At 35.0% G+C, this 22841-nt stretch overlaps 2 protein-coding genes and 1 long non-coding RNA gene across 6 annotated transcripts; 2 read left to right on the forward strand and 1 right to left on the reverse strand.

Annotated features, from left to right (window-relative positions):
- Positions 1-5200: 5200 nt before the first annotated feature.
- On the reverse strand, positions 5201-6018 carry LOC111412007. The gene is made up of 3 exons (XR_002705932.1): positions 5766-6018; positions 5517-5612; positions 5201-5241 (listed from the first exon to the last, which is right to left on the reverse strand). It is a non-coding gene; the product is annotated as an uncharacterized LOC111412007 (long non-coding RNA).
- A 3362-nt stretch (positions 6019-9380) lies between these two features.
- Positions 9381-19628, forward strand: LOC111412008 (DNA repair protein RAD5A). 2 transcript variants are annotated; one of them, XM_023042731.1, is made up of 20 exons: positions 9381-10113; positions 10424-10557; positions 10715-10850; positions 10992-11045; positions 11118-11252; positions 11326-11477; positions 11553-11637; positions 11723-11980; positions 12088-12234; positions 12429-12584; positions 13319-13386; positions 15102-15224; positions 15331-15430; positions 15537-15649; positions 16328-16606; positions 16794-16994; positions 17425-17518; positions 17613-17684; positions 18842-18940; positions 19150-19628. In XM_023042731.1, exons 1-20 carry the CDS (start codon positions 9538-9540, stop codon positions 19270-19272), a joined length of 3105 nt encoding a protein of 1034 aa, XP_022898499.1. In that variant the 5' UTR covers positions 9381-9537; the 3' UTR covers positions 19273-19628. The 2 variants fall into 2 exon arrangements, with proteins under 2 accessions (XP_022898499.1, XP_022898500.1); XM_023042732.1 differs by lacking the exons at positions 17425-17518; positions 17613-17684; positions 18842-18940; positions 19150-19628 and having other exon boundaries at positions 16328-16587; positions 16794-16957.
- Positions 19629-20100: 472 nt separating this feature from the next.
- LOC111412009 (uncharacterized protein C227.17c-like) lies at positions 20101-22249 on the forward strand. Of its 3 annotated transcripts, none has more exons than XM_023042735.1 (4): positions 20101-20363; positions 20671-20789; positions 21016-21083; positions 21917-22002. In XM_023042735.1, exons 1-4 carry the CDS (start codon positions 20279-20281, stop codon positions 21924-21926), a joined length of 282 nt encoding a protein of 93 aa, XP_022898503.1. In that variant the 5' UTR covers positions 20101-20278; the 3' UTR covers positions 21927-22002. The 3 variants fall into 3 exon arrangements, with proteins under 3 accessions (XP_022898503.1, XP_022898501.1, XP_022898502.1); XM_023042733.1 differs by having other exon boundaries at positions 20103-20363; positions 21016-21132; positions 21917-22249; XM_023042734.1 differs by lacking the exon at positions 21016-21083 and having other exon boundaries at positions 20114-20363; positions 21917-22249.
- The last annotated feature ends 592 nt before the right edge of the window (positions 22250-22841 follow it).

Consider the following 22841-nt stretch of genomic DNA (forward strand, 5'->3'; position numbering starts at 1 on the left):
ATTTCTCACATATCATGTATTTATATTTACGTACTTTGGGTTTATAAATGTTTGCTATATGAAACCAACATACAACTTTTGTGAAATATCCAAATTATAAAAGAACTCGGTACTTTTGTGAAACATCAAAATTATAAAAAATAAAAAAAAACTCGGTTCCTCATGGTCATGAATACATGTACCTACTGGCTACTAGAGCTTTTCCCAGTTATGGCATTTGAAAATAGCATATGAAAGTTTAGGCAGTCAATGATTTTGACATGGTTGTTTTAACAGTATTTGTGCTGAGGATGATGGTCGTTGGCTTAATATTAGTTTAGCAATTCTCATCTAAGTGCTTGTTTGACACACATTATTTTATTTTATGATTTACTACAAGATCATTTTTAACTACACATTTGTACAATAAAATATTCTATACATATGTTAAAATTTTTTCCTACTTTTTAACCACACATTCTCAAAAATTTCACTACTCAAAACTCTTTTTTTTTTACAATAATGGTTGTCAAATAGGCTCTAAATGTCGATCTTGCCTTTTTTTTTTTCAAAAAAAATTTGGGAACATGTTACGTTACGAATCCTTAGAACTTGTTATTTTCTTTTAATTTTTAGCGAAAACTTGTAATTTTTTTTTTCATTAATTTATCAATGAATGAAAGTCGTGATGAATTTCCCAACATCTTAGTGTGGAACAATACTAGTCCACACAAACTTGAGACAAAAGAAAAGGAAAATCATTATGACATGTTTGATAAGGAGAATTCAACTAAATAATAAAATAAATCACTATCATACTCAGAAATATCTCACCAAAGAAGAGTCTTTCTATCACGGGGTCGGAGGGCCCCATGTCAAATACAAGATCCAATTGAGCTCTCGAGCTAGTAAATACATTAAATCTTTCCTTTTGTTCCCATTTCCTTAGCCCTTGTTTGAGCTTCATGCTTGTAAAAAAAAAAATGCATTTTTAAATAGTGTATTGAATAGTTGTGTCCAATAGAACATTAGTTAACATATATCGACAATCAGAATTTGTTGCACAATACTTCTGGAGGTTATGACATACTGAAACAGACAATGATAAATCACCAAGGATCTTCATATAAATATTTCCTGAGAGTAGGTAAACAACAATAACAGAAACATTATGTAAAAGAGAAAATGAATAAAAAAGTAAAAAAAGAGCAGAGAAATGAAATAATACTCCAAAAGGCCAGCACGTTGTCCTCGTGGAAAATAAAATTCATTACCAGAATAGATAAGAACCTTTAGAGTAAAATACTTTTTGAGAGATGTGATCCACATAATAAAATGGTCAAGGGAAAGAAAATATAAGGTTTTTCTTCTGAAAAGAAACCTTCTCATTCAACCATATTAGCATCTTCAACATTTAGCTTTAACCCATTCTCTTATATCGAATTTTAAGCCAGATCCTTTATGGTAATTCTAGATTTTCTGTAATTTTCAGGGTCTTTATTTGGTCAACTATGTTTTCCGCAATCCTAATTTAACAGCCAATTATTTAGCAATGTTATGAGTTTTTACGTCCTAATAGGAATAAGAGATCTTTATGAGTTTTTTGGGTAAATTAGAGATCTGATCATTGAACTTTAGAGAATTCTTCACTTCGGACCTTTTCTTACAATTGTGTAAATGCAATAAAAAATATCGTTTTTGTCTTTTAACCCTGCAAAGATTATATCCTAAGCAATCTGATTCAATTTTTAAGCAATCTGATTCAATTTTTACAAGTTATGTCCCAAACTAATGAAAAATTGAACGGAAAATCAATTCTCCAACATCTTCCTTTTCTTTCGCAGGGAAAGATACCTTCGCTATTTCTTAAAATGCTACAAATCAAACAACGTTGTTAACCTAAAAGTCATTTAAGTAAGCAAAGCAGAATTACTGCTATCTCAGGATATATCAGATATGGAAGTTATTCACCATCAATGAATACTTCATCCATCTTTCTGAAATCTACAAATTTCTTACCCACAATACAACTTACTCTTAGTCTTAAAATTTAAAACTTAAAATGTTGTTCCAACTTCCAAAAACACTGTTCATTCTCATGAAATCAGACGACAATTCTATATAAATGACAACTTAGCTTTCAGCACCATCAAGAAACGGGTTAGGAGGGAAAAAAAACTGCATCAAGAAGACTACTTAGTGCAGAATTTATCTAGAGGACTCCAAGAGTTAGTTGTGATCTATCCCACGGATGCATGAGTCACCTGCTGGGAAGAGCTCGAACATGCTGTCACGTCCAAGAAAACCACTGGAAATTGACCACTTGCCTATACGAGCATTAGGTGCCAACCAAAGCAATGTAACAACGATGCCAACCAATAGATCAACAGCATACAATTCAAAGTCGGCCCAGAAATCCTTTCCCCTTTGCTTAACTTCTGTAAATGTTGCACAACAAGAATCAATTACCACCTGGAACGTTACCAGACCAATAGTCAAACCTCCACCAAACAATTGAAAGAAAATTATATGCTACATTTCACATGTAAACACATTTCATGCAAACATTATACTATCTACAAAAGTGTGGATGACTTCAAAGAGCTTTCCCCAATTGTGGAGAGTCTAAGATACCTTAGATTCCTCTATAGAATGCCAAGGAACAAAGCATCCAAGTTCTTGCCAAATTTCCACGTCATTTTCTAGTAGAAAATTTAAGTGCATGTTTGGTAATGCTTTTAAGAGTTATAAGCTGGCCAAACATCATTTTGAACCAAATCCCTTGTGACTCACTACTTATAAGCACTTAAAAGTTTAGCCAAGCAAGCACTAAGTAAAAAAATTTATTTGTTTGTTGAGATGAAAAAAAGGAATTTAGAAAAGGTTAAGAGAGGAAGTCAGTTCAATTGAGAACGTGACATAATTGTTAGACAACGACAAGAGAGTTAGGAAGTTGAGATTACATATTACTTTAAAAATCACTAAGTTCTATTGGGAGTGTGAGATAATTATTCCACATCCTAATATTAACACTACATTTATCTTGGTGCATGTGAGCAAGCAAGGAATTCAAGAAGCACAAAGAAGACAATTTGGTGGTGAGGTGAGGGGGAGACCTGTCGCACACACAATTAGGAAAAAGGAAAGAGAAATAGATGAGATGGAGACAATTGGACTACATGAAAGGAGGTAAGATAAGCTCTAATAGGGAGGTGAGTGGGAGCATGTGAAGTTGAAATGTTGATAGGGAGAGGGCTAGGTTGAGGCAGAGTGAGTAAATACAGGTAATTTGGGTTCAAGGCAAGATAGAATGAGCCTGGTAGGAAGTAAAAAGAAAGATCTTGATTTTTTAAAGATTTGCTTGAAGTTCACAAGTCAAATTAACTTTGAGAAGTTATTACGACTTTATACACGGTAAATTTAATGCATCAAGTAACCAAAAGTGGCTTAATGCTTGTTTGGCGGAGCTTTTTCATAAAAATTATGTGCGTTTTTTTGACCGTTGTTAGGTGGGACCCAATGTGAGAGCCAAAGTCAACAAAGATGGTTGATTTTGATTTGCAATGGTCCAAGATACCTTTTTTCCTTTAAAAGCGACTCCAAACAGGCCTTTAGTTAACGAATCCCGTCAAAAGCGAGGGTATTCTATTTTCTATCCCATTTGGTAGCAATTTTTCATCCAAAAAAATCAATTTTTTTTACCGCTATTTTATTATTTTAGCCGTTATTTTTTACTTTTTCACTCAACAATAAAAAAAATCAATTCTCATAATCACTATTGAACAGGCCCTAAGAAATTATCATCTTCTAGAAGATTATATAGTCTGAAAAAACAATAAACTTATCAATCAACAAATCAATTCTTAAAAAGCGATGTCCCTAAAATACGAATTAGGCCTTGTGTTAGTGTAAATAATTTTTTCAGTGAATTTGTACTTAAAATTAATATTTGATTACGGTGAAACCCAAACAAGCCATTAAGTGCTGAATAAATTTTGAGCTGCAAGATTTACAGAATAATTTGTAGTAGAAATCTTCCCGGGAAAAGGATATGGCGGGAAATCTCACACTTTCTTTCCCATATATAAACAACCCGCCACACAAGCCCTTCTATTCTTCTCCAAATTAAAAAAAAAAAAGAAAAGAAAAATCCGTTTAGGGTTTTCAATTTCCCCATTTTTCTGAAAACCCCAAATTATGCCTACAGAATTGTGTTAGACACACAGCAGTAGAAACTCTAAACTTCATTTTCTATTCAACTTCGCTCTGTATTGACACAAGTAAATGGGAAACAAAGGCACCGATGAAGTCATTTCAACAGTCAGATCGATCGTCGGCCTGGATTTTTCCGACATGGACATCATCCGAGCCCTCCACATGGCCAATAACGACCCTACAGCTGCTATTAACATTATTTTTGATAGTCCGAGGCTGTTCAAGAAACCTGAATACCTTAAAAAAACTGGGCTCTCCAACGGCAATTTGAATCCCAAACCCCCAACTGTTGAGTCGAATTTAGAATTCAATGCTAAAAGGGTGGGGAATTCTAATTCGGCTTCGAACTCAAATGGGAACCTGAACGCTAGGAGTGGAAAAATTGAGGGCGCGGATAATGATAATGGTAATAGTACGTTGGGGAAAGAAATGGGGAGTGAGTGGTGGTTAGTGGGAACCGCTGAGGTGGCGGGGCTGTCAACATGTAAAGGAAGGAGCTTGAATCCCGGTGATGAGGTGAATTTCACATTCCCGGTTGAGAGGAAGTCGACGACACCCTCACCTGGGAAGTTTGGGGGTGGCCGTGGCCGGCCAGCAGCAGCTTGCTCAGAAATTGTACGATTTTCAACTAAAGCTCATGGTGAGGTAATGTATGTGTGTCCTCTATTAAATTGCATTTCAAGAAAATATGAATTGTAACCAGTTATTTATTTGCTACACTAGGTAGATGTTTCCATGTTTAATTGTGAATGCATCACGTTTAATTTAAAGGAAATAGAAAGTTGAAGTGAACATGAAAAATAATAAGATACTTAGTTAAGTATGATGTAGCAAACTAGCATATAATGCTAGTCATTCAAAAGGTAAACAGAATCTGAACTGCTATAATTTCTTATAAAGTACATGGGTTAGATTGGTTTTGCATTGTAACAAAATGTGGAAGACATGTTGTGCAGATTGGCCGCATTCCAAATGAATGGGCTAGGTGTCTTTTGCCGCTAGTGAGTCATCAGCTCTTTCAAGAACAGTAACAGCATATGCACGGACCTGTAATGGAGGTGATATTTTGAAACACTCGGCTTACTAATTTAACAATACTTCTTGGTTTAGTATGTTCAGCCAACCAAAGAAAAAAATTGACCTGTATTAATATTAACAAGAAAACATCTGAATCTACTTTAACCTGCTTTAAAGCAGATATCTTGCAACGTGTTACGATATCTAATTCATCAGCTATTTGCTGAAAACAAAATCTAAATAGAACATTTAATTTGTCAAATGAGAGAAGCACACAGTTGCCAATATGTGTCTTTAATACTAACCTCTTCACTCTCAAAAACTGAAGATAGAAGCTCCAGTGCATCAGAAACATCAATTGTCTCCCACTTGCCCATCAGTTCTAATGCCTGCTTTGCTTCCTGACAATAACACAAATTATTATAATTTTATTTTTTTTACCAATCGGTGAGAGATGGAGGATAAAGAAAAATGATGCAAGACAACTAGTACAATGAGTGCATATTACTGGAAAATTAAAAGCATCACATAAATGGAACATGCTGGAACTTTACCTGAACATCACTCCATTCAACACAACGCAGAAATTTTGTCAAAGCCCTCTTTTCAGACATCAGTGAAAAACGAAATTTCCAGAGATCCTGCTTCTCCTCTCCGCTCAAGGTTCTTGTTGGGGGGTATTTCAATATTCTTTGAATTGACCTAGTACATAAATAGGATAGGATTTCCGATTAGCTAGGATTAAAAATCCCATTAACATAGAGAAGTTGCAGTGACGAATATTATGGCCATTATTTAGGTAAATTTAAAAATATTAAAAAAAAAAAAAAAAAAAAAGAAGCATTTTTGAATAGTGTATTGAGTTGTGTCCAATAGAACATTAGCTAACATATATCGACAATTAGAATTTGTTGCACAATACTTCTCAACGTTATATGCATACTGAAACAGACAAAGATAAATCACCAATGATCTTCATGTAAATATTTTCTCAGAGTAGGTAAACAACAATAAGAGAAACATTATGTAAAAGAGAAAATGAATAAAAAAGTAAAAAAGAGCAGAGAAATGAAATAATATTCCAAAAGGCAAGAGCGTTGTCCTAGTGGAAAATAAAATTCATTACCAGAATAGATAAGAACCTTTAGAGTAAAATAATTTTTGAGAGATGTGATCCACATAATAAAATGGTCAAGGGAAAGAAAATATAAGGTTTTTCTTCTGAAAAGAAACCTTCTCATTCAACCATATTAGCATCTTCAACATTTAGCTCTAACCCATTCTCTTATATCGAATTTTAAGCCAGATCCTTTATGGTAATTCTAGATTTTCTGCAATTTTCAGGGTCTTTATTTGGTCAACTATGTTTTCCGCAATCCTAATTTAACAGCCAATTATTTAGCAATGTTATGAGTTTTTACGTCCTAATAGGAATAAGAGATCTTTCTGAGTTTTTTGGGTAAATTAGAGATCTGATCATTGAACTTTAGAGAGTTCTTCACTTCGGATCTTTTCTTACGATTGTGTAAATGCAATAAAAAATATCGTTTTTGTCTTTTAACCCTGCAAAGATTATATCCCAAGCAATCTGATTCAATTTTTACAAGTTATGTCCGAAACTAATGAAAAATTGAACGGAAAATCAATTCTCCAACATTTTCCTTTTCTTCCGCAGGGAAAGATACCTTTGCTGTTTCTTAAAATACTCCAAATCAAACAACGTTGTTAACCTAAAAGTCATTTAAGTAAGCAAAGCAGGATTACTGCTATCTCAGGATATATCAGATATGGAAGTTATTCACCATCAATGAACACTTTATCCATCTTTCTGAAATCTACAAATTTCTTACTCACAATACAACCTACTCTTAGTCTTAAAATTTAAAACTTAAAATGTAGTTCCAACTTCCAAAAACACTGTTCATTCTCATGAAATCAGACGACAATTCTATATAAATGACAACTTAGCTTTCAGCACCATCAAGAAACGGGTTAGGAGGGAAAAAAAACTGCATCGAGAAGACTACTTAGTGCAGAATTTGTCTAGAGGACTCCAAGAGTTAGTTGTGATCTATCCCACGGATGCACGAGTCACCAGCTGGGAAGAGCTCCCTGTCACGTCCAAGAAAACCACTGGAAATTGACCACTTGCCTATACGAGCATTAGGTGCCAACCAAAGCAATGTAACAACGATGCCAACCAATAGATCAACAGCATACAATTCAAAGTCGGCCCAGAAATCCTTTCCCCTTTGCTTAACTTCTGTAAATGTTGCACAACAAGAATCAATTACCACCTGGAACGTTACCAGACCAATAGTCAAACCTCCACCAAACAATTGAAAGAAAATTATATGCTACATTTCACATGTAAACACATTTCATGCAAACATTATACTATCTACAAAAGTGTGGATGACTTCAAAGAGCTTTCCCCAATTGTGGAGAGTCTAAGATACCTTAGATTCCTCTATAGAATGCCAAGGAACAAAGCATCCAAGTTCTTGCCAAATTTCCACGTCATTTTCTAGTAGAAAATTTAAGTGCATGTTTGGTAATGCTTTTAAGAGTTATAAGCTGGCCAAACATCATTTTGAACCAAATCCCTTGTGACTCACTACTTATAAGCACTTAAAAGTTTAGCCAAGCAAGCACTAAGTAAAAAAATTTATTTGTTTGTTGAGATGAAAAAAAGGAATTTAGAAAAGGTTAAGAGAGGAAGTCAGTTCAATTGAGAACGTGACATAATTGTTAGACAACGACAAGAGAGTTAGGAAGTTGAGATTACATATTACTTTAAAAATCACTAAGTTCTATTGGGAGTGTGAGATAATTATTCCACATCCTAATATTAACACTACATTTATCTTGGTGCATGTGAGCAAGCAAGGAATTCAAGAAGCACAAAGAAGACAATTTGGTGGTGAGGTGAGGGGGAGACCTGTCGCACACACAATTAGGAAAAAGGAAAGAGAAATAGATGAGATGGAGACAATTGGACTACATGAAAGGAGGTAAGATAAGCTCTAATAGGGAGGTGAGTGGGAGCATGTGAAGTTGAAATGTTGATAGGGAGAGGGCTAGGTTGAGGCAGAGTGAGTAAATACAGGTAATTTGGGTTCAAGGCAAGATAGAATGAGCCTGGTAGGAAGTAAAAAGAAAGATCTTGATTTTTTAAAGATTTGCTTGAAGTTCACAAGTCAAATTAACTTTGAGAAGTTATTACGACTTTATACACGGTAAATTTAATGCATCAAGTAACCAAAAGTGGCTTAATGCTTGTTTGGCGGAGCTTTTTCATAAAAATTATGTGCGTTTTTTTGACCGTTGTTAGGTGGGACCCAATGTGAGAGCCAAAGTCAACAAAGATGGTTGATTTTGATTTGCAATGGTCCAAGATACCTTTTTTCCTTTAAAAGCGACTCCAAACAGGCCTTTAGTTAACGAATCCCGTCAAAAGCGAGGGTATTCTATTTTCTATCCCATTTGGTAGCAATTTTTCATCCAAAAAAATCAATTTTTTTTACCGCTATTTTATTATTTTAGCCGTTATTTTTTACTTTTTCACTCAACAATAAAAAAAATCGATTCTCATAATCACTATTGAACAGGCCCTAAGAAATTATCATCTTCTAGAAGATTATATAGTCTGAAAAAACAATAAACTTATCAATCAACAAATCAATTCTTAAAAAGCGATGTCCCTAAAATACGAATTAGGCCTTGTGTTAGTGTAAATAATTTTTTCAGTGAATTTGTACTTAAAATTAATATTTGATTACGGTGAAACCCAAACAAGCCATTAAGTGCTGAATAAATTTTGAGCTGCAAGATTTACAGAATAATTTGTAGTAGAAATCTTCCCGGGAAAAGGATATGGCGGGAAATCTCACACTTTCTTTCCCATATATAAACAACCCGCCACACAAGCCCTTCTATTCTTCTCCAAATTAAAAAAAGAAAAGAAAAGAAAAATCCGTTTAGGGTTTTCAATTTCCCCATTTTTCTGAAAACCCCAAATTATGCCTACAGGGTTGTGTTAGATACGCAGCAGTATAACCTCTAAACTTCATTTTCTATTCATTATTAGGGTTTTTCTTCGTTCTGTATTGACACAAGTAAATGGGAAACAAAGGCACCGATGAAGTCATTTCAACAGTCAGAAAAAGAAAAGAAAAATCCGTTTAGGGTTTTCAATTTCCCCATTTTTCTGAAAACCCCAAATTATGCCTACAGGGTTGTGTTAGATACGCAGCAGTATAACCTCTAAACTTCATTTTCTCTTCATTATTAGGGTTTTTCTTCGTTCTGTATTGACACAAGTAAATGGGAAACAAAGGCACCGATGAAGTCATTTCAACAGTCAGATCGATCGTCGGCCTGGATTTTTCCGACATGGACATCATCCGAGCCCTCCACATGGCCAATAACGACCCTACAGCTGCTATTAACATTATTTTTGATAGTCCGAGGCTGTTCAAGAAACCTGAATACCTTAAAAAAACTGGGCTCTCCAACGGCAATTTGAATCCCAAACCCCCAACTGTTGAGTCGAATTTAGAATTCAATGCTAAAAGGGTGGGGAATTCTAATTCGGCTTCGAACTCAAATGGGAACCTGAACGCTAGGAGTGGAAAAATTGAGGGCGCGGATAATGATAATGGTAATAGTACGTTGGGGAAAGAAATGGGGAGTGAGTGGTGGTTAGTGGGAACCGCTGAGGTGGCGGGGCTGTCAACATGTAAAGGAAGGAGCTTGAATCCCGGTGATGAGGTGAATTTCACATTCCCGGTTGAGAGGAAGTCGACGACACCCTCACCTGGGAAGTTTGGGGGTGGCCGTGGCCGGCCAGCAGCAGCTTGCTCAGAAATTGTACGATTTTCAACAAAAGCTCATGGCGAGGTAATGTATGAGGTCATCTATTAAATTTCATTTCAAGAAAATATGAATTGTAACCAGTTATTTATTTGCTACACTAGGTAGATGTTTCCATGTTTAATTGTGAATGCATCACGTTTAATTTAAAGGAAATAGAAAGTTGAAGTGAACATGAAAAATAATAAGATACTTAGTTAAGTATGATGTAGCAAACTAGCATATAATGCTAGTCATTCAAAAGGTAAACAGAATCTGAACTGCTATAATTTCTTATAAAGTACATGGGTTAGATTGGTTTTGCATTGTAACAAAATGTGGAAGACATGTTGTGCAGATTGGCCGCATTCCAAATGAATGGGCTAGGTGTCTTTTGCCGCTAGTGAGGGAAAAGAAAGTTCGACTTGAGGGGTGCTGTAAATATGCTCCTGCTGCGCTGGGAATCATGGATACTATTGTTTTGAACATGAGGTATTCATTTTGTAGTTTTAATTTCTATGTTCCTATAACTAGAAACTGTCATGTTACCATCCTACTAATGGAAAAAGTATATGAGTATGTATGCAATGTTGTGTGGGCCTGGGGGATTGAGAGAGATGGATTTGTATTGTTTTTGTGTTATGTGCAGCGTGTACATCAACAGTTCCATGTTGCGAAAAATCCATCAAACTTCACTGAAGACAACCAGTAACTCCGTAGATGAATCTATTCTTCACCCTTTGCCATCTTTGTTCAGACTGCTAGGTCTTGTTCCTTTTAAAAAGGTGATTATTATATGTTAGATTCAATTATAAAGGATTAATTCAGAATATATGTTAACCCATTTAATGAAGCTGGCCAACTTGTCAAAGGACAATCTTTGATGACACTTTCCTATAATGATTTAATGCTCTTTATCATTCTAGGCACAATTCACTCCAGGAGATTTGTACACAAGGAAGAGGCCGTTGAACCCAGGGGTAAACTTAATGAATTCATTGGTTGATAGAAAATATAGAAATGGATATTAATTCTTTAATTTGCTTGGACAGGAAACCTCCTTCCTGCATATCAATAAATTCAAGAATCCATCTTCAACAAATGGAAATGAAGTGGAAAATGAGGAGCCAATTTCTGATAATGATCTTGACAGTATTGTTGGTGTCTCTGATAGCTCACACTTAGAGGTAAAGGCCATTTCAAGATTTCTTAATGTGGTATTTGCTTTAGGTGTTGCATGAATTGATTTTGAACATTTAGGAAATGGAGCCTCCTAGTACCCTGCAGTGTGAACTTCGTCCTTACCAGAAGCAGGCTCTTCATTGGATGTTTCAGCTGGAGAAGGGCCGCAATATTGATGATGCTGCTACAACTTTGCATCCATGTTGGGATGCATACCGCCTCGCAGATACGTATGTGATGCTTTATTACTATGCATACTAGAATACTTTTTTTTGCCATATATAAGAAGCCATATTCATTTGTAGGAGGGATTTGGTGATATACTTAAATGCATTTTCGGGTGATGCTGCTACAGAATTTCCGAGCACTCTTCAAATTGCTAGAGGAGGAGTACGTTGCTAGTATTGATTTGTCATCTGTTGCCTGCATTTTGTAGTGTTAGTATTCCTAATCTGACTGGAGGATATGCTTGAAGATTTTGGCAGATTCTATGGGGCTTGGGAAGACTATCATGACTATATCTCTTCTTCTCTCTCATTCTGGAAGAGGTGGATTGTCTAGCAAAACTTCCAATGAAAACAGTGAGTCAGGCAATATGTTGGACGATTCTCCAACATCTTCAAAGAAAGCAACAAAGTTCTCTGGTTTTGACAAGGTTCAAAAGCAACAGAACTCGCTTGCTGCTGGTGGCAATCTGATTATCTGCCCTATGACACTTATAGGCCAGTGGAAGGTATAGTTTGCATGTTTTGTAGTTAGTGTTTGATGGTATCTATTGAAAGTGCACATAGTGATGCAACCTACTAAAGGAAATCCTTTAAGCTGAAGTTTACATTGTAGACAGAAATTGAAACGCATGCTCGACCTGGGGCATTGTCTATCTATGTTCATTATGGTCAAAGTAGATCAAAGGATGCAAAAGTTCTAGCTCAAAGTGATGTTGTTCTAACTACATATGGAGTATTAGCCTCTGAGTTTTCAACAGAGGTACTCATTGTTGTCTGTTTAATCATAGTTAAGTTTGCTTTAATGGCATCCTTGTCCTTTTTATCCAGTGCACTTGGCATGCATGTTGCCTTTGATGTTGGATCTGTTATATTATCATCCTGCTCTTGCTTCATTCTGTTACTCATAAAGTAATCTGATATATCTTTTCTTCATTCTCTGTGTTCCCTGTGTAGAATGGGGAGGAAAATGGAGGACTCTATTCAATACGATGGTTTAGAGTGGTTCTTGATGAGGCACATACTATAAAATCTACCAAAAGCCAAATTTCCATGGCTGCAGCTGGTCTCATTGCCGATCGTCGCTGGTGCCTTACTGGTACACCTATCCAGGTGCATTACCGTAGTTGCACTGCTTTTTCGTAATTTTTGATGCACTGCTCAGTAGTTTTTTTTTCTCGTCCCGTTTCCCTTGAACGTAATATAACCAATGAGTTTGGTCTTTCTGTTTGATGAGTGTAGGGGGGCTTACTTAGATTAGCACTCAATATAGGTTTTAGTTGATATGGTCTTTTAACATAAATGATACTGCCTCTTTCATGACTTAATATCTGGGTATTGGCAGAAACTTTAGACGGGAGTTTAAAAAGTGGCTATTTGACTTAACTCTTTGATGTTACACTAAAGGTCAATGGCCAAGAATCCTTGGTAATCCAGCACATTATATGAGAATGTTCTGTCATTAAGATTCAACGACATTATCCCCATGAAGAAATCCCCTCCCTAGAATTAGGAAAAATACTATTTCTATCATGTACTTTAGGTAAGGGCATTTTTGGAAAGATTTCAGAAATCATTATTGGTGTCATCCCAAAGAGAAAATAAGTTCATTAACCATCATCAGAGAGATTTTTTTAACATATTTTCTTCAATTTTGCCATTAGTTATTGGGTCATATTCTGAGGGTTAATGTAGTTCAACACATTGTGAATATGGCCCTTGTATTTGTTGAGCATGTAGTGTACTCTTCCACTAATGTTTTTGCCTGGCTTTCTTGTAGATTCTTTCTGACTTATCTTCATCTAGTTCTTAGTGTTGTTTCTCACAGTGCAATTTCCTTGTAATAGAACAACTTGGAGGATGTTTACAGTCTTCTTCGATTTTTGAGGATTGAACCATGGGGAAGTTGGGCATGGTAAGATTTCAGTCCAATTCTTACTGTGGATAAAACAATAAGGGTTGATATTTCCAATAAATAGTCAATCTTCTTCATTGTGTTTCCTGTTGAAATGTTTGCTGACATTCCTTTTATATTTTCCATCACTCCTTTTACATTTTGTACATCCTTTTTATACTAGTTTTTTGTATTTTGGTATACAACAGAATATAGCACCTGTTTGTCCCCTATTTCTTAAAATTCAATTTTTTCCAAACTCATTTTTAACCACACATTTCTTCTACTTTTATCAAAATCATTTTTATCCATACCAAACAGAGGCATAAGGTGTTTTGTGAAGATGAGGTGGGTCAAAGTGGTATAGGACCAACCATCCATTTATAAATTCCACTTGTCTAGCTTTTTATAAAAAGGTGATGATGCACATGAGGGGGCTTGTTTAAGACATAAATATATATAACTATATGTCTTCCTTCATGTACAAGCTTAAACTTTTAATGTGGTGGTTCAACTATATGGAGTATATATTTCTGCTGTAATTACTTCATTCATAGTAAAATAAGACACCTGTGTTGAAATTTTAACATACTGGTAATTAAGATTAGCCCATCTCTTGAATTTGTATTGGTTCTAAAAGTAATGTCTAATTGTATTTCGGCCTTTTTTTTTTGACAAGTTTATTACGGAGCAAGGTTTAACTGCTGCTTCTTATTGTATACAATGTGGAAACAAAACAATAATTTGGAGAATAACACTTTATGGAGTATATGCTTTCAGAAAATCCTATTTCTAATTGAATTACCGAGTATGAAAATATTAAACTCTTTTCTTTGATTTTACCCGATTAAGGTGATTGCATGGCTGGTTACTCATAGGAGGTTAACACTGATTTCGTTGAAAATAAATGTCCTCATTTATCTCTTCTCCTTGATCGATGATGCGTTGGAGGGTAATAGAAGTACTGACCACTTGTTCTAACACTGATATCCTAAGATTCTTTTTACAGCTTATTAAGTGAAGCAGGTTTTGAATGGGTTTTGGTGTTTTTTTTTTTTTTTTTTTTTTTTTTTTTTTTTGGGATGCAGTGTGACATAATTGAAAACCCAATTGGTTTTTGTCTAGTGAAAGTTGGGTATGTGGATTTGGAAATTTCTTGGGTTGTTTCAACCGGAAGGAAATCTTTTAAAGCAACAGAACAACTGCTTTGCATATTATGGAAGATGGCATAGCAGTAGCTTCTTTGTGGTCCTTAACATTAAATCAGTTAATGGAAATCTTTTTATCTTATCCCGGTGGGAATAATTTGATGTAGTCTTGATTCTGACTTTTTCTTATATTTTAAGAGCACTCCCTATTCTCTTGATGTATATATTTTATTATTGTGATTAATAAAACTATGTTCTAATAACAGCAATACTTTTCTTTTAATTATGATGCTCAAAGTAAGCTGGTCTTGTCTTTGCCACTGTCTTTCAATTCAGTTTCCTCAGCTTTGCTGCATCCTTTTTCTTCCATTGTTGTTTTTCATCACCTTCTTTTTGCTCTCTCTCCTGTTTCCTTTTTTTTGTCCTTCTCATTTCGTGCTTGGATATTCTTAAGTACTTCATAAATGGACAGGCTCACACTTGAGTATTATTTCTTAGTTTCTGTTCTCGTTCTTTTTTGCAATGTCCCTAAGGGCAATTTTTATCTATTCTACTATATGCTAATCTGTAATGTGATTAATATTTTAGGTGGAATAAACTTGTTCAGAAACCTTTTGAGGAGGGTGACGAGAGGGGTTTAAAGCTGGTCCAGTCAATCTTAAAGCCAATCATGTTAAGACGAACAAAGTTTAGCACAGATCGAGAAGGCAGGTGGGAATAATAAGCTCACTACATATCTGGTTCATTTTGGCATTATCTGCATGTTACTTATGGTGTTATTACTACCGTCTTTACTTTCAACTTTGTTGAGCTGCAGGCCAATTTTAGTTCTTCCACCTGCGGATATTCAAGTGATATATTGTGATCTTACAGAAACGGAGAAGGATTTCTACGAGGCCTTGTTTAATAGATCGAAGGTGGGCCTTGTTTAAAGATAAATGGCGTCCAATCTTAATATATTCTGTTGGTACTTGTGTCATTTGTAGTGGAATTTCAATAACATTATGATTTCCAAATCTTCAGGTAAAATTTAATCAATTTGTCGAGCAAGGCCGGGTTCTTCATAACTATGCCTCTATTTTGGAACTTCTCTTACGTCTTCGTCAATGCTGTGATCACCCATTTCTTGTTATGAGGTTGGGATATTTCTCTGTCAAGCTCTGTTCTCCGGCAATATCTATCTATTAATAAATATATTTGTGTTTATCTAGCCATCTACCTATCCATGCATGTAATTGTATTCTTAGTTAATTTATGCGAAATTTCGAATATTGAAATACTGTGCCGAAGATAAAAACAATTTTCTCTCCTGAGGGTTGTATTCATCACGCCAGTATGGATTGGACGGGTATTGAACTTATCATATCTCATATTGATGGTAAGAGTCTGTTTGGTATGTAACGTTGTTTCTTCAAATAAATTACATGCTATGGTGGCACCGCGAATCGTAGCAAATGATAAATCTTTTTTCCATTTCTTGGATCATGGTGGGAAGATTTCTATTGAACACTGGAAAATTTTCTGTATAATAGATGTGTTAGTCTCAGAAAATGCTAGTCTGAAAATGTTTGGACTCGAGATTAACCTCGTTAGAACTTCACGAATCTTGTTTTTGAAATATAAAGCTTCCAATCAGTTACTTTCTGGATGTTGTCCTGTGACATTGGATTATAATCTAGATTTTGAGGAGCTAGTTGAATTATATTTATGCCCGAGTGCTGGTGCACCTATATGCAAATGTAAGGTTGCAGGTGTTCATCACTTACTTTTAAATTAGGATTTGTCAGTGATGTGCTTTTTGTGCTTGTGTCCAGTCGAGGTGATACTCAAGAATTCTCAGATCTCAATAAACTTGCAAGACGTTTTCTCAAGGGTGGTCTGGACAGTAAGGATGGCCAGGCGAAGGACACGCTGTCACATGCATATGTTCTGGAAGTTGTGGACGAGTTGCGGAAAGGGGAACAGGGAGAGTGCCCTATTTGCCTAGAAGCTTTTGAAGATGCAGTATTGACTCCATGTGCTCATCGATTATGCAGAGAGTGCCTATTGGCAAGTTGGAAAAGTCCTACATCAGGTCTTTGTCCTGTTTGTAGGTATTAACAAGTTTTCTTGTGTTCTCAACAATCAGCATTGCACATTTTCCCAGCTGAAAATAAAAAACTGCAAAACAGGAGAGAAGATATCAATATGGTTAAGCAACAGATAAGAAAATCAGAAACTACAATTCATTAGCAATGACATTTTACCAGATGCTCTGATGCCTGACGTTTGTTGTTTCAGAAAAACCATCAGCAAGCAGGAGCTCATAACAGCACCAACTGAAAGTCGCTTTCGGATTGATGTGGAGAAAAGTTGGGTGGAATCATCAAAAGTTTCTGCTCTTTTGTGTGAACTAAAAAATCTCCAAACTTTGAGCTCCAAAAGCATTGTTTTCAGTCAATGGACTGCATTTTTGGATCTATTGCAGATTCCTCTTTCTCGGTATAATCTTTTTCTCTGTTTTGGAACTTCTACTTTTCATGTTTATGGATATGGGTTGCAAAGGTTGATGAATTTTCCTATAGCTCAGAAATTACAGCTATGGTGACTCTCTGGTACATTTAAGGGGGATTGCATTCTGGGCTTGTGGTCAGTGATACATTTAAACCTGAATTGTATAATGCTTTTTCCAAATCAAAATGGTGTCTTTCTCTCTCCTCTTTTTTGGTCTTTTGAGAGGAGATGGTCTAATGAATTCTTGATGTATATTGACAATGCATTTGATAACTTCCATTTAACAGATCTCATTATTAGCTCTGTAATTGTCTATAACAAAGAAGCATGCTTACACTTCACAGCCTTGTGCTTTATCATTTCTACCCTGTTTAGATAATTACTGGAGTTATTTTTTTATCTATTCATTTGTTTCCAGGTGCAACATTCCTTTCCTCCGTCTTGATGGGACTCTAAACCAACAACAGCGTGAGAAAGTAATAAAGCAATTCTCGGAAGAGGATAACATCCTGGTTTGTTTTTGCAGTCTTTTGTTTCTAAAGAAATATGTAGAAAGAAGATAACTATAGAGGGTTGATTTTCTTACAAGTTCTCCTTGTTATATAGGTGTTGCTCATGTCACTAAAGGCTGGTGGGGTTGGAATAAATCTAACAGCAGCATCTAATGCTTTTGTTATGGTAAGGCACTTCATGTTTTAAGAATCCCATGCATGATCTATGTTCTCTTTTTTGCTATGGACAATATATGATGTTTCAGGGATTTGTCTTGTATGCTATTTACAATATTCTTTTGGTTTTATTTGTGAGATGATTTGCATTCAAGATAGGAAGTGTGCGACTTTTCAGGTCTACATTGCAGTTGATGTTGTCATTCTATTTCATATATCCATGAAGCAGAATCTTACCTTATCAGTTTCGTATGAAATTCGTTTATCATAATTTGATAATTTGATCAATTACATCTGTGTTCGTGATTAACAAGATTGGATTGGAGTACATACAGCGTGTTTTTTTTAACCCTCTTTTAAAAGTTTGCTTGATCTTCAATAATTGAATTTAGGGTGTAATTTGGGCGGGGGTGAGTTGTTTTAATTTCAATTTCAATCCTTAGCTGAATTACATCTGCTTGAAAATGTTGTATATAGATACGACTTACGAGAAAATTTAGGATAATCAGAAGCTGAGGCCCAGCTCCAGTGAAAAAAGTGTTATTAACTAGCTACTTGGGTTTCATCCTCACTACCCCAATTCCTGTACTCAAGTGTACTGAAAAAAGTGAAAAGTAATCTAAACCCTGTTCTTCTAGCTCCTTGGAAGTTAGGCTGGGTCTGATTTATTCTACCTGTGATCTTAACCAATGTGATCTTCAAGTTAATCTTATAAATTTGCCAGGAATCCTTCCCTTGGAAATCTAGTAGAAGACAAAATGGAAGAAAGAAAGGAAGGAACAGGGGCCATCTTGCTTCTCTTTTGCTTACACTCATTTTTTCTTGATTTAGGGATGTATTTCTATCAATAAAAACCCTGTTAGATTTTGTAGTAGATATTTTCCTGTTTTATCAGATATTAGGTGATCAGACTTCTAATTCTTATAGGTTCTCTGCATTGATATAGTTGTAAAATCATTTACAAATTAAGTATTCTTGCAGAGCTTTCACTAGTTGATATGGGAGCATTTGTCGAGTTTTTGTGGAATAGCATCTGCAAAATTTGACGCTGTGGATTAGTGACTAGTTAATTTTATTTTATTTTAATTTACAATTTTTCTTTGTGCGACTTTTACTGATTTTGCAGCATGCTCTTTGTTTAATACCTGAGATATTCTATCCTTGTAGGATCCATGGTGGAATCCAGCAGTAGAGGAACAAGCAGTTATGCGTATTCATCGGATTGGACAAACCAAGAGAGTGATGATCAAACGTTTTATTGTGAAGGTATGCTTATTTTATCAGTCTCTTTTATCATTTGAATATTGCTGGTTGTACACCATGCTATATCCCCCTCACATGAGAGGGCCACTATGAATAAAAAAATCGTGGACGCCTCTATTGTTAGGGGGCTGTACAAAGCATGGTGTACACACAGCAGGCTTATCTTTTTTATGGTGGCAACAAATGTTCATCTGAAACTTCTTGTATTGCAGGGCACGGTCGAAGAAAGGATGGAAGCAGTTCAAGCTAGGAAGCAGCGGATGATATCTGGGGCTTTAACTGACCAAGAAGTTCGAACTGCACGCATAGAAGAACTTAAAATGCTCTTTACTTAGACCAGACTGATAATGTACTGGTTCTAACTTATCAAATCCCGAAGATTCTTGTTTTTCCTGTAGGATCATCTCACAGTACATGTATTTGTCTGCGAAATTAATCGGAAAGCATTTTGGAGAGCTTCTTGATATGGGATTGTTCTGATAAGGTATCTATTGCCAAGGGAGTGAGTTCTCTTTGTAGTTGACTCGTTTTAAGGTGCCTTTAGCGAGAAACTGAGGATTCGGTGGCAGGTGGATAGAAGAATAGTTAGTTATGTTGAAGTTGCTTATTTCTAGTTAACTTGCATGTACTGTATATATTTTAAACGACAGAAATATAAAGATGAATTTAGAGTCCTTTTTCAAGTTTTCAACTATGTATCAATTTGGATTGTGAGTTTAGTTTAATTGTCTGAATGTGATTGAAGTCTAAAAACATTATAATTAACGTTAATCTCAAATAATAAAAATAACACAATGAATCTTACCAAAATCTTACACAATGTTTGTCTTAAAAAATTGTACACAAAACTAATAAGTATTCAGGTAACTAAATAGTTTAATTCGAAGTTCTCAAATAATTTGCACTAGAAGTATATATGATTCTATATCACTATTTACATTAATCATAAACATGCTTGAATATGATTTTGTAACATAGTTGGTGTGAGATGTTTTCATTTTTATTAGCAACCTCTTTCTTTACTATTGAGCTCCTATTTGATTAAGTTAAAAGATTTAAGTCAAAGTTAATAATTAATTTTAATCATATTATGAATTTCATAACTTCTTAATCACATATTTCATTAATTTTTTATTTTTATTTTTTATCAAAATTTAGTAAAAATTGTATCTGTATCTAATTCAGATAGGGGGCAAAATCTCCACACTTCTTTGATCTACTTCTAATCCGAAGACAACAATTTTTTATTCAAACCCACAAAATTATTATCCACCTTGGGCTCATTTGTACACACTTTACCAATATAGTGTAAATTTGACGAGGAAAGGCAGAGGGAGTTGGATGAGTCTAGAGAAGGAAGAAGGCGCCGCCACACGGCGGCGATTATCGTGCACCAAATACTTCGATGCCCTCTGGTTTTGCTATTGTACGCCGCAATCTTCCCGCTTCTCCTTTCTAGTTTTCATTATTACTTATTAAATTGCTTATAATTCTTAGTTTTACTATGCGACCGCAATTTCAATGGATTCTTGTGATCAAATAAATTGACTTTACTTGTATCTGTTGGAGGATTTATTCATGATATGGTCTGATGGAAATTGCTGGTTCAATTCAAAGTTTAGAGCTTTTTCTTCACAACAGTCGTGAACGGATAATAAGTTTAGAGGATTTACTTATGATATCTGCTATCGGTTTCATAATCGTCAAATTAATGGACTATCATGTTTTGGCAGCCCCAGTCCATCAGATGCAGCAATACTATCGGCTTGGCGATCTCGACAATTGTTCTGGAAAGTGGACCGCTCTTGTTGATTGTTTGAGTCTCAAAACGAAAAGATCTTCTGAATTAGAGGTGTGTCTCGAAGAACTTTGCTTCATTGTTGGATGCTTGACGCATTACCTTAGCATGAGAAATCTAGGGTTCACAAATTATTATAAAGGATAAAATTGCAGCTTTTATCAATAGACTCTAGTATAGAAAAAGATTTGCACTACTACAATTGACTGACTAACAATAAGTTTGATTAATTGAAATGGAATGTAAAATTGATTTGATTTATCTATAATAAAATGTGCAGACCCCAAAAGTCATATGTTGTTCTGTTCGACTGCATCTGATATTCATGCTATTGGAGAGGCCTAAAATGTTTGTAACTATTATCTTTACTCTGCTCTCAGATCTTTCTTCTTGTTTTGTAAGTGAAGTTCTTCCCCTGTAATGTTCAGGATAGCCAATCTTTTATTGTCAATATGAAGGCGTTTTGTTGATACAACAACATATATTTCTATGCAAAGCAGAAATAGAACTCCAACAGAAATAAATAAGTGATTGAAAGTGTCATTGCTTGATTCAGTAATATACGGGGAGAATGTTCTAGAGTAACAAACACAAGATATAAATCTAAGAGACCTGTTATTATGTTACCTGTGCAATGTAGCTTAGCACTGCACGAGATACCAAAATCTTTTTTAATCCAACTTCTGCATATGAAAGCATATCACAGAGATGAACTTTATGTCTTTTATCATACGAACCTATTCATGGAAAATTTTCTGGGAAATGCTGCTTTTTTCTCCCCCACAATATTGTCATGTGTTCGTTGGAGAATTTTTTTTTTTAACTAATATATTCTCGGTGTCCCTTTTTTCTTATTTACGCCCTTCTCATGTTACAAGTGCTTGTTTAGTTGCAACCAGTTACAAGATTAAATCGAGGAATAGGGTTTTGCTAGTATCTTCAATCCACTTCTTTTTACTCCCCATTAAGTATCAAACATGGCTTTGGATATTGGTACTTGAATATATTTGTTGTTACACAGCACAACAAAATCACCATAACTTTGTTTAGAAGTTTGTCAATTAAATGTCGGCATTTTGAAAGTCTCTCTTCATTTGTCACGACAGCCTTCAGCTTCACAATTTCTTCATCCTTCTCTTAATTCTCTGAATTAGAATAAAAATTAAATCTTTTGATTGCAGGAAATTATAGAGACTCGGGAGAAAGCCAAGTCTCATATATGGTCTTTTCGGTCCCCAGAAGAAGCAGCATCTCATTGGAAAGAGCTCTTTGGAAAATTAGATGGGCAGGAATGAGAACTTTTGAAGCAAGAAATTGATAATTGATCCTTCCCCGTGTTCATTCCATTTGCATTTTACTTTTATAGCAAGAAATTGATCTAGGAAACGATTTTTTACTCGTGTAGAAGAAGAAATGTGGGTTTTGAATCAAGAAACAGGTGAAACAGACACTGGTTCCTATATTTTTCTTGCGCTAGATAACTTTCGCTTGGATAGTGGATTTTTTCTCATTCAGTTCTTTGGTTCATCTTTTCAACATTATCTATCAAACACGAAAATTTTGTAACAAAATATCAAACATGAAAATTTTGTAACAAAATAAATACTCTCTTTTTTTTTTCTTTTTCTTTTTTTTTTAAATAATATAAAATGATTTTTTTTCTAAGTTGTACTCTCGTAAAGATCAGCCTTGTTAAAAGGATAAGATGGAATATTATGAATCACGAAGCTGCCTCATTATCAAGGCTAGCACGACTTGAAATTGCAACATTCATTGTTCGAGTTTCACTTGAATTCAAATCTTCTTTTTATGAGTAGATGTTATCAATCACTAACGGAGTTCATCACCATTATAGGTGGCAATGGGTACTTCTCAAGTAGAAATTTTTTCTTTCAATCATATTTTGATTTTTGTCGAAATGAAATTGGGAGAATAGAAGAAAATGCTATATAAACAATAATTCTACAAATATTATTAGTAGTAATTATGTTACATCCAATACATGTGCAGATTGTGTGCAGAACTATGTATATCTATGACTAGATGAATATTATTTTATTTATAAAAATACTTCAATTAAGAATATATAGGACTAATAAAATACAA

Source organism: Olea europaea, chromosome 16, assembly GCF_002742605.1.
Source record: "Olea europaea var. sylvestris chromosome 16, O_europaea_v1, whole genome shotgun sequence".
In the NCBI taxonomy this organism is placed as follows: domain Eukaryota; kingdom Viridiplantae; phylum Streptophyta; class Magnoliopsida; order Lamiales; family Oleaceae; genus Olea; species Olea europaea.

What these genes read in the sequence shown, in the direction of transcription:
- LOC111412008 (XM_023042731.1), top strand. Translation starts at nt 9,538, where the DNA reads ATGGGAAACAAAGGCACCGATGAAGTCATTTCAACAGTCAGATCGATC. An exon ending in GCATACCGCCTCGCAGATAC is followed by an intron (nt 11,478 to 11,552) that starts GTATGTGATGCT and finishes ATTCATTTGTAG; the next exon opens with GAGGGATTTGGTGATATACT. An exon ending in CATCTAATGCTTTTGTTATG is followed by an intron (nt 17,685 to 18,841) that starts GTAAGGCACTTC and finishes CTATCCTTGTAG; the next exon opens with GATCCATGGTGGAATCCAGC.
- LOC111412009 (XM_023042733.1), top strand. Translation starts at nt 20,279, where the DNA reads ATGAGTCTAGAGAAGGAAGAAGGCGCCGCCACACGGCGGCGATTATCG. An exon ending in TGCCCTCTGGTTTTGCTATT is followed by an intron (nt 20,364 to 20,670) that starts GTACGCCGCAAT and finishes ATGTTTTGGCAG; the next exon opens with CCCCAGTCCATCAGATGCAG. An exon ending in CAGATCTTTCTTCTTGTTTT is followed by an intron (nt 21,133 to 21,916) that starts GTAAGTGAAGTT and finishes TTTTGATTGCAG; the next exon opens with GAAATTATAGAGACTCGGGA.